This window comes from Zonotrichia albicollis, chromosome 3 (assembly GCF_047830755.1).
Source record: "Zonotrichia albicollis isolate bZonAlb1 chromosome 3, bZonAlb1.hap1, whole genome shotgun sequence".
NCBI lineage: Eukaryota > Metazoa > Chordata > Aves > Passeriformes > Passerellidae > Zonotrichia > Zonotrichia albicollis.
Genome location: NC_133821.1, coordinates 25,245,192 through 25,260,167, shown reverse-complemented (window position 1 = coordinate 25,260,167; position 14,976 = coordinate 25,245,192). Strand labels below are relative to the sequence as shown.

General features: G+C 51.2%; 1 protein-coding gene across 7 annotated transcripts in view; it reads left to right on the top strand.

The window, feature by feature from the left end:
* The window catches only part of SERTAD2 (SERTA domain containing 2), a 79,059-nt gene extending 73,301 nt beyond the window's left edge, over positions 1-5,758 (top strand). For all 7 annotated transcript variants that reach the window (XM_014268745.3, XM_014268741.3, XM_026794936.2 and 4 more), the window contains one exon: positions 372-5,758. In XM_014268745.3, the coding sequence (XP_014124220.1) occupies positions 376-1,320 (945 nt within the window). In that variant the 5' untranslated portion in view covers positions 372-375 and the 3' untranslated portion in view covers positions 1,321-5,758. The remainder of the gene's footprint in view (positions 1-371) is intronic.
* Positions 5,759-14,976: the final 9,218 nt, after the last annotated feature.

Sequence of the window (14,976 nt, the reverse complement as noted above, 5' to 3'; positions counted from 1 at the left end):
GGAAATTCATTGTGAGAACTTCAGTGCTTTACATTTGTATTCCCAGGCATAGCACTGCCTCAGTCAGGGAATGTAAGGAAACGTTCAGTACAGTGCCTGTGGCTCATGCTCCTATGGACAGGTATTTGCTTAATGTAAGAAAGAGGAAATTTGCTGCCAGGCATGCCAGATCTTGACTATTATAGATGCTGTCTGAATTCCTGCTTGGAATTCACCAGCACAGCCATGCCTAAACATGGATGGACCAGAGCCCTGTGTTAGGGTGGCTGCTGCTTGCCCATCACGCTGCTGTGGGCCAAGGCTGACTTATTGATGGGGACAGATGTGCACCTGCCTTGCTGCCTTCATCCGTCTCCTCTCTTCCCTTGCAGATATATGTTGGGGAAAGGAGGAAAGCGGAAGTTTGACGAGCATGAAGATGGGCTGGAAGGCAAAGTGGTGTCTCCCACTGACGGTCCCTCTAAGGTGTCTTACACCTTACAGCGTCAGACTATCTTCAACATTTCCCTTATGAAACTTTATAACCACAGGCCATTAACCGAGCCAAGCTTGCAAAAGACAGTTTTAATTAACAACATGTTGAGGCGAATCCAGGAAGAACTCAAACAAGAAGGCAGCTTGAGGCCCATGTTTGTGGGCGCTTCGCAGCCTGCCGACCCTCTCAGCGACAACTTCCGCGAGGCGCAGCCGGCGTTCAGCCACCTGGCCTCGCCGCCCCTGCTCCCCGCCGACCTGGTAAGCACTATGCCCCTGGAGTCCTGCCTCACCCCGGCCTCTCTGCTCGAGGACGACACTTTTTGCACTTCCCCGGCTGTCCAGCACGATGGTCCGACGAAGCCACCACCTCCTGCTCTCCAGCCAGTAAAGGACAGCTTCTCCTCAGCCTTGGACGAAATCGAGGAGCTTTGTCCAGCACCTACCTCCGCAGAGGCAGTAGCAGCTGAGCCGGCAGCCGGCGACTCGAAAGCCCAGCCCAGCGAGTCCAACATCCACAAGCCCGAGGGCCTCCTGGAGAGCAGAACGGCTGAATCCAAACTCATGGACCCCCTGCCTGGCAACTTTGAGATAACAGCTTCCACAGGTTTCCTCACAGACTTGACCCTGGATGACATTCTGTTCGCTGACATTGATACGTCCATGTATGATTTTGACCCCTGCACATCTGCCACGGGGGCTGCCTCAAAAATGGCTCCTGTCTCAGCAGATGAGCTCCTAAAAACTCTCGCTCCATACAGCAGTCAGCCAGTAACTCCAAATCAGCCTTTCAAAATGGATCTCACAGAACTGGATCACATCATGGAGGTGCTTGTTGGGTCTTAAAAATATTAGAAATATAGCAACTTTTTTTTTGTCTTTTTGCTTTTTTTTTTTTTTTTTTTTTTTTTTTAATTTTAAGTACCAGTATATACACTTGGTAGTATTTCCATAGTCCCTCCCAGCCCCGATTCACAGCACTGTGCATGCATCCTTGCTTGCCTTTTTTGAAAAGAAAAGGATCACACTAGTTTTTGCTTCGAGCAGAGTTGGAGTGCCTTCATCCATGTATGACCACTTCTAATGTATTTTTTTTAAAGTGGTTCCTCAAGGAAGACCGAATATCCTGGTATAGGAAAGAATATGTATTGTAGACAATGTTATGTTATTACAAAAAAAAAAGAAAAAAAGGAAAAAAAAGGTAAAAGCTAAGCACAAGGATTATGTTGGGGAAAGCTGTAAATTGCATGTGCATACTTGTCTATTTTTTCTATAAGTTTTATTGCAAGAGGTAAAAAATTTTATTATTTAGATAATCTCAATACCATTTTAGCCCTGTATAGGTTGACTTTAGCAATTCAGCCTTTTGGAGGCATTAACCTGCTCCTCTTTAAGTGTTGCATTTACATGGCTGTTTAGAAACTGCTGCCCAAATTTATTTTATATTTTTGTACAGATTCTGCAGTTTATGGTATTGTTTTTTCTAAAAACAAATGCTGTTTATACACACAAAAAAATAGCTATTTTGATAGGATTTGCTCACATAGTTCCTGCATAATTCAGATGTACAAGAACCACTTGTACTTTTATACAGAGTTGTAATGTTTTATATGTGTATGGTGCAAAGAGAAAATTGGATCAAATAAGCCTGCAGTCGGTTTCCCTGAATGCAAACAAAAAAAAAAAAAGTGCTTTAAGAAAGGGCTGGGAGCTGCTTCTGCCGGAGTTTCACAAGTGTTTGCTCCCTGCTGTACCCACTGCGCACTACTGTGATTCCTGAAACTTAGAGCCATGTCCTTTCCAACACGTATGTGAAGCAGTTGGCAGGAAACAGTTGTGGAACTTCACCCCGGAGCTCCTGAGCGCTGCCGTGGCCGCAGCCCCCGTCCCGCCCCACCTGGAGCCTTAACCCGGCGGAGATCGGCACCTCCTGAGCCGGAGCTCCTGGCGATGGTGAGGGGAGCCCGGAGCCTGAGCCAGCCAGGCTCCCGTGGCACTCCCTGACTGACGGCGCGGGGCTGGGAGCGTGCGCTCGCCCTTTCTTGGAGCATTTCTCCTCCCCTCTCCCACCTCACTGTGCTAAGTGCTGAAAAAGGCAGCTTCAGTATTACTGCAGTGAAGCTCATCTCGTACCTGCACTGGATGGACTTGCTTCAATATCCATTGCTGTCGAAACTGGAGCCAGTCGTGTGACATCACTTGGCATCTCGTATAGAGTTGGGTTCTTCTTTCAACTGCGTTACCTGCTTTACACTTTATAGACCCGTTTTACAAGGAATATACAGACACAGCTTTCTATGCATGGTCCCCTCCCCCGTAACACCTGAGAAGTCTTCTTACTGCACCAATAGCTGGGTTTTTTTTTCCTGAGTTCGTTGTGGTGTACATTTAATTTAAAAAGAAAAAAATGTTTGCAATGTATCATGCCTATTGCTGAAGTTGCTATGGCATTTTAGTTTTCCAATGGTACTTTAGTTGTTGAGTGCCGGTTACAACCTGTATTGTTGACATGCCTATGGCTTCTTTAGGAATAACTTTTATATTTATTTAAGAAATTTTAAATTATGTTTTACGTCATTTGGCAATATTCAGTCAGTTCTGCTCCCTTCTTGTCACGGATGAAATTGGGTCTTGCCTGCCTTTTGAGGAGGCGGCTTTTTGTAAATTGGCACTTTAAAGCAGGCCATATATATTTATTAGTATATAGATAGATGTAACATAGATATGCACACAGACACAGGATGAGAGCAAATACATTTTTGCAATGAAGGAACTCCTAATGGAAATGAAATGCATCATGTACAGCTGCAAAAGGCGCTTCTGGCTCCCAGCTCATCTGTCAGGGAGAGACAGGGTTGGGGGAGGAGGGGAGCACTGGCCCAGGGGGGTGGGTTTGCTTTCTTCTTTTCCCAAGCTGAGCTCCGTGAAGCACTGGGGTGCTGATGGATCTGCAGACTAAAGAGAAAGGAGGTTATACTTAAATGGAGAACCACTGACCAAGTGTAGCGTTAGGGACCAGGGGAAGGGAGGGCAGGGAGGGGAGGGACAGCTCCAGCTCCACCCAGCCCTTGTTCCACAGCAGTCCTCAGCCCTTGCAGGCGAACCCACGGCCTTTCTGTCCCTGCACCTCGAGTACCTGGGAACACAATGCTGCACAAACCTGGAACAGCACCAGGCTCGGTAACTTGGAGGCACTTGCCTTACCATGGTTAAAAACTGATTTGCAGGACACTGGAGCCATCTGTTTTTTGGGATTATTTAAGTATTTACACCTGCCTAAATATCACCTGCTAGGCAAAAGCTCCCATCAGTGCCCTTCTCAGAGACCTGTGCTGTTCAGGGGAGTCAGCTGAAGGGAACTTTTTGTACCCAGAGAGCAGGAGCTGAGCTCTAAATCCAGCCTGCCGCTTGGGCAGTGTCTGTGGCTCCTTGGTGCTGAAGCACGTCCTGGGGCAGAATCCCTGCAGGAATCCCCCAGGACAGAAACCTACTTGATTTGTGGGACTCAGAAGAAGGTTGGGAAGGCTGCTGCGGGCCTGGGTCGAAGGGCTGAGCTGTGGCTTTCCCCCTGCCCAGTCACTGAGTGTCTCCAGCTGGGCCCGTGCCATGGTCCCAACAGCAGCCAAGCATGGAATTTCTCTGAGACCTACACCAGGGATGGAGATTGACATTAACGTGCAATGAAGTGACAAGATGGGAGCAGAATAAGAGGGCTTTGGATTTGAAGTGATTTTTTTTCTTAAATTATTTATTCTTTTTTTTTTCTTCTGTAAATATATTTATTTTATTGTGAAGCTAACAACATCTGGATTGTAACATGTACAGAATGTATGGTAGGAATGTATCCTCTTGTAGGAATGTAAATCTGTATGAAAAAGGGTATGGGAGCCAGATTCAGAAAGAATTGAGTTCCAGTCAGGATATGCATGGATCACAAGATTATTTTTTCCCTACACTCTTTTTCTAATATGGGTCTGGTTGTTTGAAATATGCAAAAAAAGGTATGGAGGAGGGACAGGGTTATGTTCAAAATTAGTTCTAATCAGGCTCCCACCCCCCACCGGCCGCTCGAGAGGGGCCTCCCTTGGCACGCTACTGGAATTTGCCACTGAAGGCAGCAGCAAACGCAGTCATCTCCATCGTGCTGGCCTGGGAAAGGTTTAGAAAAGATGTTTTCTTCCCTTGTTTTTCAAACACGCATGGGAGGCCCAGCAGAACTCCCTGGGGCCGGGTGCCCTGGAAGGGGCAGGGTGTTCCCCAGGAGTTGTGCCAGAGCTGGGGCCGGGCAGGATCTCCCGTCCCGTCCAGCTCAAAGCCCAGCTCTGTGTCCGGCCAGCTGGGCCCGGGGCTCCGCACTCCCTCCGGAGCCTGGGAGCCAGGGAAGGGGAGCATTCCTGCTGGAGAGAGCGGCTCGGTCTGTGCGGGCACCGCCTGCAGCCCCCTGACAGCAACGCGCCAGGAGCCACCACTCACTGCCAGGAGAAATTCGGATTTTCCTCAACGCCGTGTGGTAAGAGCCTGGGTTATTTAAAACTGATACTTTTGAATCCAAAGTTTACACTTTATTACTATTAAATTGAGTACATAGCAATGGGTCCTGTCTGACAAATGGTTTAATTCATTCTGGCATGTTTTGAACTTTTTGTTCTTGTTACAGGGTTTCTTTTGGTTTGGTTTTGTTCTTTCTTTTCCTCCCCCAACCCCCCGCCCCCAATCAGGCTTCAGTATCCTGCTTCTGTGCAAGTTGCTTTCAATATTCTATTAATTAACGAGACTGAACATTTTAAAATAAATTAGTTATTTTTAAGCACTTTTTTTCTTTTTCTGAAAATAAGCCTAATGCAAGTTCTGGAACCTCTTTAAAAACACAAATTGCAGATAAAATCCCAACCTCAACTCCTATCTAATTCTGAGCGTATTCCATACTAGTGCCTGCAAAGGCCAAGATTCTGGAAAAGGTGTAAATAGTGTGACATGTTCAGTGCATGGTTGTTTGAACAGGGCTTGTTATTGTCAAAAAAAAAAAAAAAAGAAAAAAAAAGAAAAAAAGAAAAAAGGGAAAAAAAAAAGAAAAAAAAAAGAAAAAAGGCTGTATTTCCCCTTCCCCTCCCACAGACCTTAGAGCTGTGCCTTTTCTATGCAATATTACAGACATCTGAAACCAGATTACTGTATTCACATGTAGGTATGGGCTGTAATCAAAAAAACAATTGGACAAATGTACATGGAAATGAGCAGTCTTACTTTTGTAGTTTTATATTATACAATAAACAATTAAAATAAATTCTGGCTTTGTTCTTTCCCTCCACGGAGGAGGGCAGTCAGGGCCAGACGAGACCCGGTGCGGGCTGCAGGAGGAGGGCTGGGAGGTGCTCGCCCGCGGCAGGTGGCGAGGGACAGGGGCGGGACAGCGCGCTGTGACCCCGCTCCGCCTGACAGAACAAGGGAGCCTCGCCCTGTGCGGGGCCGCTCCTGCTGCGGGGCTTTTGTCCTGCCCGGCACACAGAGGTGCCCGTGGTGGCCCTTCCTGCCCCGCGTGTGCCGAGGGATGCTCGGGGCTGGAGCGGCTCCCCAGGAGCGGGACCTGCCCGCTGCCAATGCACGGAATGCCCCGTCCTTCAGGCCATCAAATCCCAGCAGGAAACATCTGATACCTTAACCCACCGCTTCGTTTATCAGCGCTCTCCTCCCTCCTCGCTCCCCCAGGTGCCCGGTGTTTGCTTTCAGAGCCAGCCGGGAGGGAGATCTCGGCCCTGCCCTTGGCTCCCTTCAGCCTCCTGCAGCCCGGATCTCGGCCCTGCCTTTGGCTCCCCTCAGCCTCCTGCGGCCCGGAGCGCCCTGGGCAGGCCCCGGCTGCGGTCTCGGCTCATGAGTCACCCTGCGCACGGCTCGCCCGCCTCCACACCCGCGGGAGCACGCCTGCTCCATTTTGGATTCCCAGAGAGCCGAGAGCCAGCGGGAGGAGCAGCGGGCTGAGCCCGTCCCGCCCGCAGCATCCCGGCTGCGGAGCTGGCTCGGGTTACAGCGCAGCCCCCCGGGCCAGGCACCAGCTGCCGCCCGGGGACAAATGGCTGCGGGGACACGGGCGCAAAGAAAGGAGAAGTGCGAGAGTTAAAGCCGGCCCCGGGATTGGATTTCTGTCTGCTCAGCAAGCGCTGCGCTCGCAGGGGTGAAGCGCAGCCGGGGCGAACCCTTTCCCGAGGGCTCGGCTCCCGTACGGGCACGGCCGGTCCTGGTGCGCTGATCCGGGGCAGGGCCGGCCGAGATGCCGCTGTTGCACTCTCGAAGCTGCCCCGGTTTTGTTGCCACCTACCTTTTGAGAGTTTATTTCCTCACTTGTGACTTGTCAGTGAGAGCCGCCTCCAGCGCAGAACACCCGGGCTGCGCACTGAGCCCTTCCTCCCCCTCCCGAGGTGAGCAGCTTCCCACCCACTGCACCCCTCCAACCTCCCACCTCAGCGAGGGCAAACCATTGCTCTGGGCTTTTAATCTGTATCTCCCCGCAGTGCCTGCCCCGACCCGAGGGCAGCTCCAGGCGTTTGCCCACAGGCAGCCCTTGGAGGAAGGGGGATCAGGCTGGAGTTCGGCACAGGCTGGATGAGGCTCAGGTCCGAGGTATCTCACGCCAACACCACAGCGGAGTGAGGCACTCACCTTGTTTCTCGAGGTGACAGCACTCTGGGGTACCCTGGGGACCGAGGGACACTCCCTCCCTCCCTCGGGAGGTGCCAATGTGTCCCAGGAGTGGCATTTCCACAGCGCTGGACAGAGGCTCGTTTCAGCAGCACTGACCAGGTCTGCATCCAGCTCTGCAGATGCTCGGTATCACGAGGCAGGGCAGCGGCTCCGTGGCCATCGAGAGCCACACCAAGCTCCTCTCTGGGCCCGAGTGGAAGATCAGAGAGCTGAGGCCACCAGCTTTCAGGGTCTTTGCTCAAGTATATGCTTTGTGGGCAGAAAGACACCCAAGCACGGCACTGAGGCAAGGAGGAGATGCAAAAACGCCCACGATGCAGGTGGCCTCAGCCAGGAGGGGTAACGCTCTCTGCCTCCAACCTGCACATCCGTGTGGGACACGTGCTCCTCCAGCCCTGGCATTCGCAGCCAGCCCTGCTCACACAGCACAGCCAGCTTCCCTGGACCACACACATCTCGTACTCACCAGAGGAAACACAGCAGGGAAAATCGTTGGAGAATGAAATCCCCTCCTGCCACAGGCAGTGCTCCATAGAGCAGCTGTGAGCCACAGCAAACCTATCAGCTGAGACAGGTCTGCTGGGATGCTGGCTCCACAGCTGAGCTGTGCAAGGAGCTGCTTCTCCTGGCTCCCCCTGCCCCTTTCCACCTCACCCCTCTCCTCTGGGCTCCCATTTGCCTCCATCACCGGTGGCTGCAGGCTCCTCTCTCTGCCTGGTCCTTGCATGCATCATCTGCCTCCTCTCCAGGCAGCTCCCTCCTTGCACAGCTCCCCTCCCTTTTGAAGAAACTGCCTTAGCAACTGGCAGCAGGCCAGCAGGATCATGGGTTTTCCCTCCCACCCTTCCTTCTCCTCCAAAGAACAAGGTGGCCAGGGAGGGGGAAGGAGCCATGAGGGCTCATGTGCAGCAGCCACAGGGGTTCTGCGTGTGGCAGGGGCTGGGCACACCCACATCTCATCCCCCAGCACTCCAGGTGTGCCAGGTGCTCTGGGGTCAGGAGCAGGGAGGGTTCCTTTCAGTCCTCTGTCCCTCTTCCTTTTTCAACCAGCATGCCCCCAAAAACCAGCTGATTCCTCCCCAACCATCCCCAGATCTAGAGATCTGCCAGGGGAAGGCACAGAAGGAGCAGCTTCCAAATAGCCCATTTCTGCCAGGATTTCCTTCCATTCTTTTGGCCCTGCCTTCCCCAGCTCATGCTACTCTCCCTGGACTATTTCCTCTCCTTTTCCCCCTGTTCACTGGGCTTCCTTCCCCTCTCCCTGTTCCTCCCCTTGCTTTCTCTCCTTCAGTTTGGCCTTCAGCACTTGCCCCTTTCCTGGTGTGAGCAGGGATGTCATGGATTGTGTGCTTGTGCCAAGCTCTGCATTTATTAGAGAGGGGGAGGAAAAAGAGAAAAGAAAATGCCTCAAACCCCTGGCAGCTTGCTAGAAGACAATACTCAGGTAGGGTAACACTGCTCTTGCTTTCCTTGCATTCTGCCTTACCTTTTGCATGGAGAAAGGATTACTTGGGCTGCTCCAAAGGGACTTCACTGCCCAGCTGGCAGTAAACCCTAACCCTAACCCTTTGGCAGAGCTAATCTGGCCAGCCTGCTCCTTCCTGGGGTGGGGAGGTGTGCTGGGCTGGGAGGCACAGAGGGATAAACCCTCCTTCCCCCTGCCCTGATGGCAGAACAAAGCAGGTGCCACCACCTTTCCCTGCCTGCCAGGGGTTAATGTCATGGTAGCCAAAGTGGCACCTTGGTTCAACCAAAGGTTTCCACCCAAATCCTTCAGAAGTGTCACATGAAGTGCTCTGCATTGCTTGCCCTCCCTGCTGTTTGGTGGGAAAACCTGGTGAAGCAGATGTGCCTGGTGTAACCTTAACTAAGGGATGTGAGGGAGAAAGGAGGAGACCCCACTGGGAAAACCCAGAGGCACCACAAACCCAGGGGCTGTGGCTGAGGGGGCTTTGGGTGCTGACTGGTTTAGCAGCAGCATTTCCATGTGAGGCCTGGCAGCTGGATCAGGACACAAATGGAAGGGAGGCTCCATTTAAAGCCCAGCCCTCTGCTCCTGCACCTTTTTCTCCAGCCAGAAGTGCAAAGCAGCTGCTTCTGCCACCCTGAATGGCACTGAGGGTCACCTCAGCCACTGTCCTAACACTCCAGTTCTAGGGATGAGGAGCACCTATTCTCAGTTTGGAGAACATCATTCCTGAATGTAACTCCATTTTCAAAGCACCAGAGCATCCTGCCTCCCTTTGGTGGCTGTGTGGACTCAGCTTCAGGCTACACCAGGGTTTGAGGAGGGTATGGTGAGCTGAGCTGCCAGACTTTGGCTTTCACTGGATGAAAGCAAGAGCAGGGTCTGGGCCCAGATCATATTCCCCAGGAGGAAATGTGTACAACTGCAGTGATGCTCAAAAACCACCCAGGGGCTGGCCAGTGCAGCCCAGAGGCAATCCAGCTCCAGCAGCAGGACTTGGTCCCAGCTGTGGAGCTTCCATCCGAGGAAAGGCTGGGGGGTCAGGAACCAGGCTGTTCCCCCATTGGGAAGGAAAAGGATGCAGGGAAACAACAGGGCAGGGGCCTGGGGAAGAGCTGAGCTTGAAGTTTGCTGGTTTTGCCCTCTCAGATGCAGCTCTGCCACATCAGCAAAGCCACCCCCATTTGGGTGACACCCCTGTTTGGATGTCACCCCAAACACACACAGCAACAGCAACAAACTGAGCAGAATTTCTAAGCAGAGTTCAAGACACCCCCTCCATCCCTCTCCTGCTACAGATGACCCCAAAAACAGTGTGGCCTCACTGGTCTCATGGCTTATTACTGACTACAAGCTGAATTCTGGATGGTTTCCTGTATCCAGCCCAAGTGAAAAACTCCAATGCAACAAAAAAAAAAAGAAAAAAAAATTAAATCACCTCATCATCTCTGCCACTCATTTTGGGTTGTTAAAAAGCCTCGACTCAGTGGGTTAGGGATCACCAGCACACCAGAATCCTTTGCAGAGAGGAGCACAGCCATGATTTGTACACCCATTGTGTGTCACAGGGGCTCTGGGGATGGCAGCCATGCAAAACAGCAGCCACAGCACGGCCCCAAAACCAGACACTGTGGGAGCAAAGCAAGGGCCCAAAGTGCCTGGTGAACCTTTCACTAGGAATTGCTTCAACCAGTCTGGAGTCCCACACACGAAGGCAAGGACAACCCAGGAATGTGTCATGCCAGGCAAGGGAGTGGGGGGAAAAGGGAGAGAAACGTGCTGGGCAGGAGGGACGACTCTTCCATGAGGCCCTGGGGATGAGCTTGGAAAGGTGGCAAGTCCCAGCTTGCTCCTCCTGCCAGAAACTCCTATTCCTACTGCCCTCCCACGCCCTGTGCTCCTGGTGTGACCTTCCTCCCAGCCCAGCTCCCCGCAGCCGCTCCCAGGCAGCTCCCGAGGGGAGCAGAGGGGCAGGGGATGGATGGGCTGAGCGAGCCTGGGGAAGGAGGAGGGCTCCAAGGGCTCAGGACCTGCCAACCAGAAGCATCCTGCAGAAGGGAGGGGAGGAAAGCCAACCTTCCCAGAGGGGATGGGCTGCTCCTGGGGGACAGCAAATCCATGTGGCTCTGACTTCATTTCACACCCGCACCTGGGGCAGGGGAAGTGCTCTCCAAAGTTATGGATGAAAAAGATGTGATTTAAAAATAAAGAGTAGTCCTCTCCAAGACATCCTGGCCTGGCTGGTGCTCGCCAGGCTCAGAGCAGGCATGGTGGGTCCAGCCTGCCCAGGCAAATCCAGCTTTGGCAGCAGCTCTGGGTGCCAGAACGTGCCCAGCTGGCTGGGAAGGGCTCCCTGGGACAGAGGCACCGATGGAAAACTGCAGCCACAGAACACACACACACACACACACACACACACACACCCCGAGCCTGCTCTCTTGTGCTGCCCTGAATGCTTCACTGCTTCAAGGGAGAGGCATCAAGATTGAAGCCTAAATTAAGATTTAAGACAAACAGCAGGAACAAACCCATTTGGCCCAGCTCCCTCCTCTCCAGCAGACCTGCAATCTGTACCAGGTGAGCAGGGCCCAACCATTGCTGGTTATGGTGTCTGTTCTAAAGCAACTGATCTAAACCTCAGTGAAACAGGCAAATTTGGCTCTGCTGTTCCAGAACACCCTGTGCCATCTGCAGATGATTCTTTACACAGAGAGAATGTGCCCTGACAAACAGAGTTAAACAACCCAATAGCTTCCTGCAATATGTAATTTATCACCCAGAGTAACCATAAGAAAAGCACATTTTAAATGTGGGGTTTGACTGTGGTTAACCCTGAAATTAGGGACTTTCTTTTCTTGATTACTGCACTCCTCTTTTTGAAGCTCAGCTACCCCCAAAGCCAAGCTCAACTCTGCTGCTTCAAACCCAGCTCCTACCCCCTGCTCTCACACAGCCTTTAGGCTGCAGCTGTACCTTTGGGCCAGCAAAGGCAACCCCTGCCATGGAGAAGAAGAGTTAAAATCACTTTGTAAAGCTCTGCCTCCTTGTTAAGGCAAGGGAGCAAAGCCAGGCACCCACTCCTGGTTCAGCGTCTCACAGCACCCCGAGCAGCAGAATAATTTACCAACATATGAACGGAGGCTTAGGGGCAGCTGCACCACATAAACAGTCACGGTGGGGCTCTGAAGTTTCTGTCAGGATATGGGATATAAAGCTGGGTGAATAACTGATTTTTCGGTTCACTGGCAACCCTAAAAAAGTTTCAAAAGAAAAAAAAATTCATTTGGGGTTGACTGAAACAAATGTTTTGTTTTGACTTTTCAGCCCCTGTGACAAAAGTTAGCTCCGAAGATCATTCCAAATGAAAAGTTGCTTCAAATAGGAAAATCTCAATGCCTTTTATTCAGAAAAGGCTGAAACAAAATAGGTTTGTTTCTTTTCTAGCTAGGAAAAAAAAATAAATGTGGCAAATCAAAACAACGAATTTTCATTTTGCCAAACTTTGCCTTTTTTGCTCAAGATTTTACCCAGCTCCAGCACAACCAATTTACACATGCAATAACTTAAAGAGAGACACTAGTAATCCTGATGGAATACAAGATTGTTTTGTTTTTAAAAAAACAAAACAAACAACAACACTGCACAAATGTCCTGAAACTGAAACCCAACAGAAAGTAAGCTCAAAACCACTAAGCTTTTCTTGGCTCGGCTAGAGAATCTTATTAAGGCTCTGAATCATAGAGCCACAGATTTGGGATGTTGTGAAAATTAAATTAGTCTTACTTATTATTAGCAAGGCAAGAAAGGAACCAGGAGATTAGGATGCAGCAAGTGGCATTGTGAGCCAACTTTTCAGCGTGTCCCTGCCTTTCTCCTGCAAACCCACAATTAGCTCCGTGGTGGTTTTAATCTCGGGCTGCAGGTTCCTGACTCTCCCCTCAGCCTAATGCAAATCCAGGATTTCATGCCACGCCACAGTGAGATTCTCATTTCACTTCCTGCCTTGTTTCATTTGGAGCCTCTGCTTGCCTGTGCTCTGTAGGTGCATCTCACCCCACGGCTGCAAACATTTAAGATCCAGGGAAAGCAGGAGTTAAAGCCTTGGGGTAGAGGAGGAAAGGCGCCCATCCATAGGGACTTCCAGAGGGTACAAGTGGGATGACCTCACCCCTCTCCTGTCTGGCCTTTTCCATTGGGAGTTTAATACTGGAGTTTGCTGGCTGCTGGATGGCTCTGATGCCCTGGGGGACAAGAGGCTGGCCAGCTGGGACAGGAACACTGTGGGACCAGAGACAGAGATGGGATTTACCCAGATTTATTCATGCTTTCATTCAGGATTCAATTGCTCCACGTGCCAGGGAAGAAGTGGGAGTGAGGCACTTTGTTTTTCTAAGTGCTGGACTTTTAAATTAAGGCAGGCCATAGCACAGCTTGCCTTCATAATTCTCAGCTCCCAGACATCCCACCACACTCCTCAGTGGAAAGAAAGCAAAGAGCAGATATTTCAAATGCCTCACCCAAGCCTGGGTTTTAAGCAGTAGGAAAAAAAAAATAAAACTGGTTTTCATATGTCATAAAGAGACAAAGACATGCAGTGACAGTTTGCTGGAAATTGTTTTAACAGATCACAACTGAAAGTGGCTTGAAACCCACAGAAATCCTTGGAAGGTAAAAAACCCATCCAAAGGAGAATTTGGACCATCTCAAATCACCACTACTCTATGAAACCATGGCCTTCCTCAGGGCAAACTCCAAAGCAATATTTAATGAGCCAATACTTCCATTTATCATGAGCTCATTTGAATAGCAGAGTCCCTACATAATAAATCAAACCTGCCTGCAGTGTTATTATTATTGTTTTGTTTAAACAGCCCCTTTAATCCCCAAAGAGCTGGCTGTGAGCACAGCAGGGCTGGGGGTGAGCACTGGGCAGCACAGCACCTCTGGTCCCTCAGGTGAGGCGGGAAGGGCAGAGAGGAACCAGGCATCCCCAGCCCTGCTCAGAGCAAAAAGGAGTGAAAGCCCCCCTGGGTGGAGGTGGGTTTAGCCCTGCACACTAATAACAGGGAGTGGGAGCCCAGGGAGCTCCAGCACCGACTGCACAGCTCCAGCCATCACTTGTGCTCTGTCCTTCAGCCAAGGACAGCAGCTCCTGGTCCCGTCCCTCTCCAGGGCACAGCACCCCACAGAACAGGCAGGCTTTGCACAGGGGGTCCCCAGCCTGATTTAAAGAGTAAGCAGTGTTGGTTCTGTGCAGAAGAGCACGAAAAGCTGGAGTTCCTGCAGCCAGGACCTCTGCAGTCCTTGGCCACACCTCTGGAAGAGACAAGCTGCAGGGAGCTCCCAGCACACACATTCCTGTCCCTTGCACTTACTCCTGGTTTCACATCTCCTGTGGTGTGCCAGCTGAACAGAGGGATGAACCAGATTTGCTCCAAACCACCCCTCAGCCTTTTGGGAGAGAGCTTTTCCCTTGTCAGAAGTCTCCAGCCCAAGGAGAGCACATGCAGCCTGCCAGGATGGAGCAGAGCCCAGGGACTCACTCATTCCTTGGAAAGCTGCAGGCCCTCAGAGCAGCAGGGACCCAACAGCACCAGGTGAAGCCCACAGGAGATGGGATGTGGTGCCACTTCCAGCAGAGAACAGAAGCTGGGGTTCTGTAAGCACCCTGATCACTGCTGCAGCACTGAAGATGAGCAGCTCCCATGGGCACTGTGCTCATGAGACACAGCTGGATCACCCAAACAGCACCCAGTGCCTCTCAGGGTATCAATCATGTGTGTGTGTAATCATATATAACTGTGTATGATAATTATCCAAAATTAGCTCCTCACAGCAAACTAGACAGGGAAAATGGTCTGGGCTGCATAAATGACAAAAAAGCAAATGTAAATGTAAATCCCTATTATTTGACACTTGAGTTGAAGTGTTTGGCTAGAGAGTGCAGCCCTGAGTTCATCAGCCCCTCCTGTGAGCAGCTCCAAAGAGGCAGCAAACATCACACTGAGACTGCAGCACCTTTCCTGACCCTGGCATCTCCCTCTGCAGGGAAAAGGCACCTCTGACTCCGGGGCTGCACTTCTGCAGCTACAACAGCAACTGCAGCCTTAAAATTCACTTTTGTGAGTTACTTCCTTCCCCACATGCCAGTTTGCTTTGCAGGAGAAGAGCAAGGCCTCCCTCTGTCTCAGTTTCCTCTTTTCCAGGGGCAGCTCTGTTTTTGGGGAGCTCAGAGCAGCAGTGGGGCTGCAGTGCTCAGGCAGGCAGGAGGGAGAGCCGAGCCCTGCTGGAAGTGGAGCAGGATCTCCCCTGTGCTCCTGCCAGCGTTCCCTGCCCGC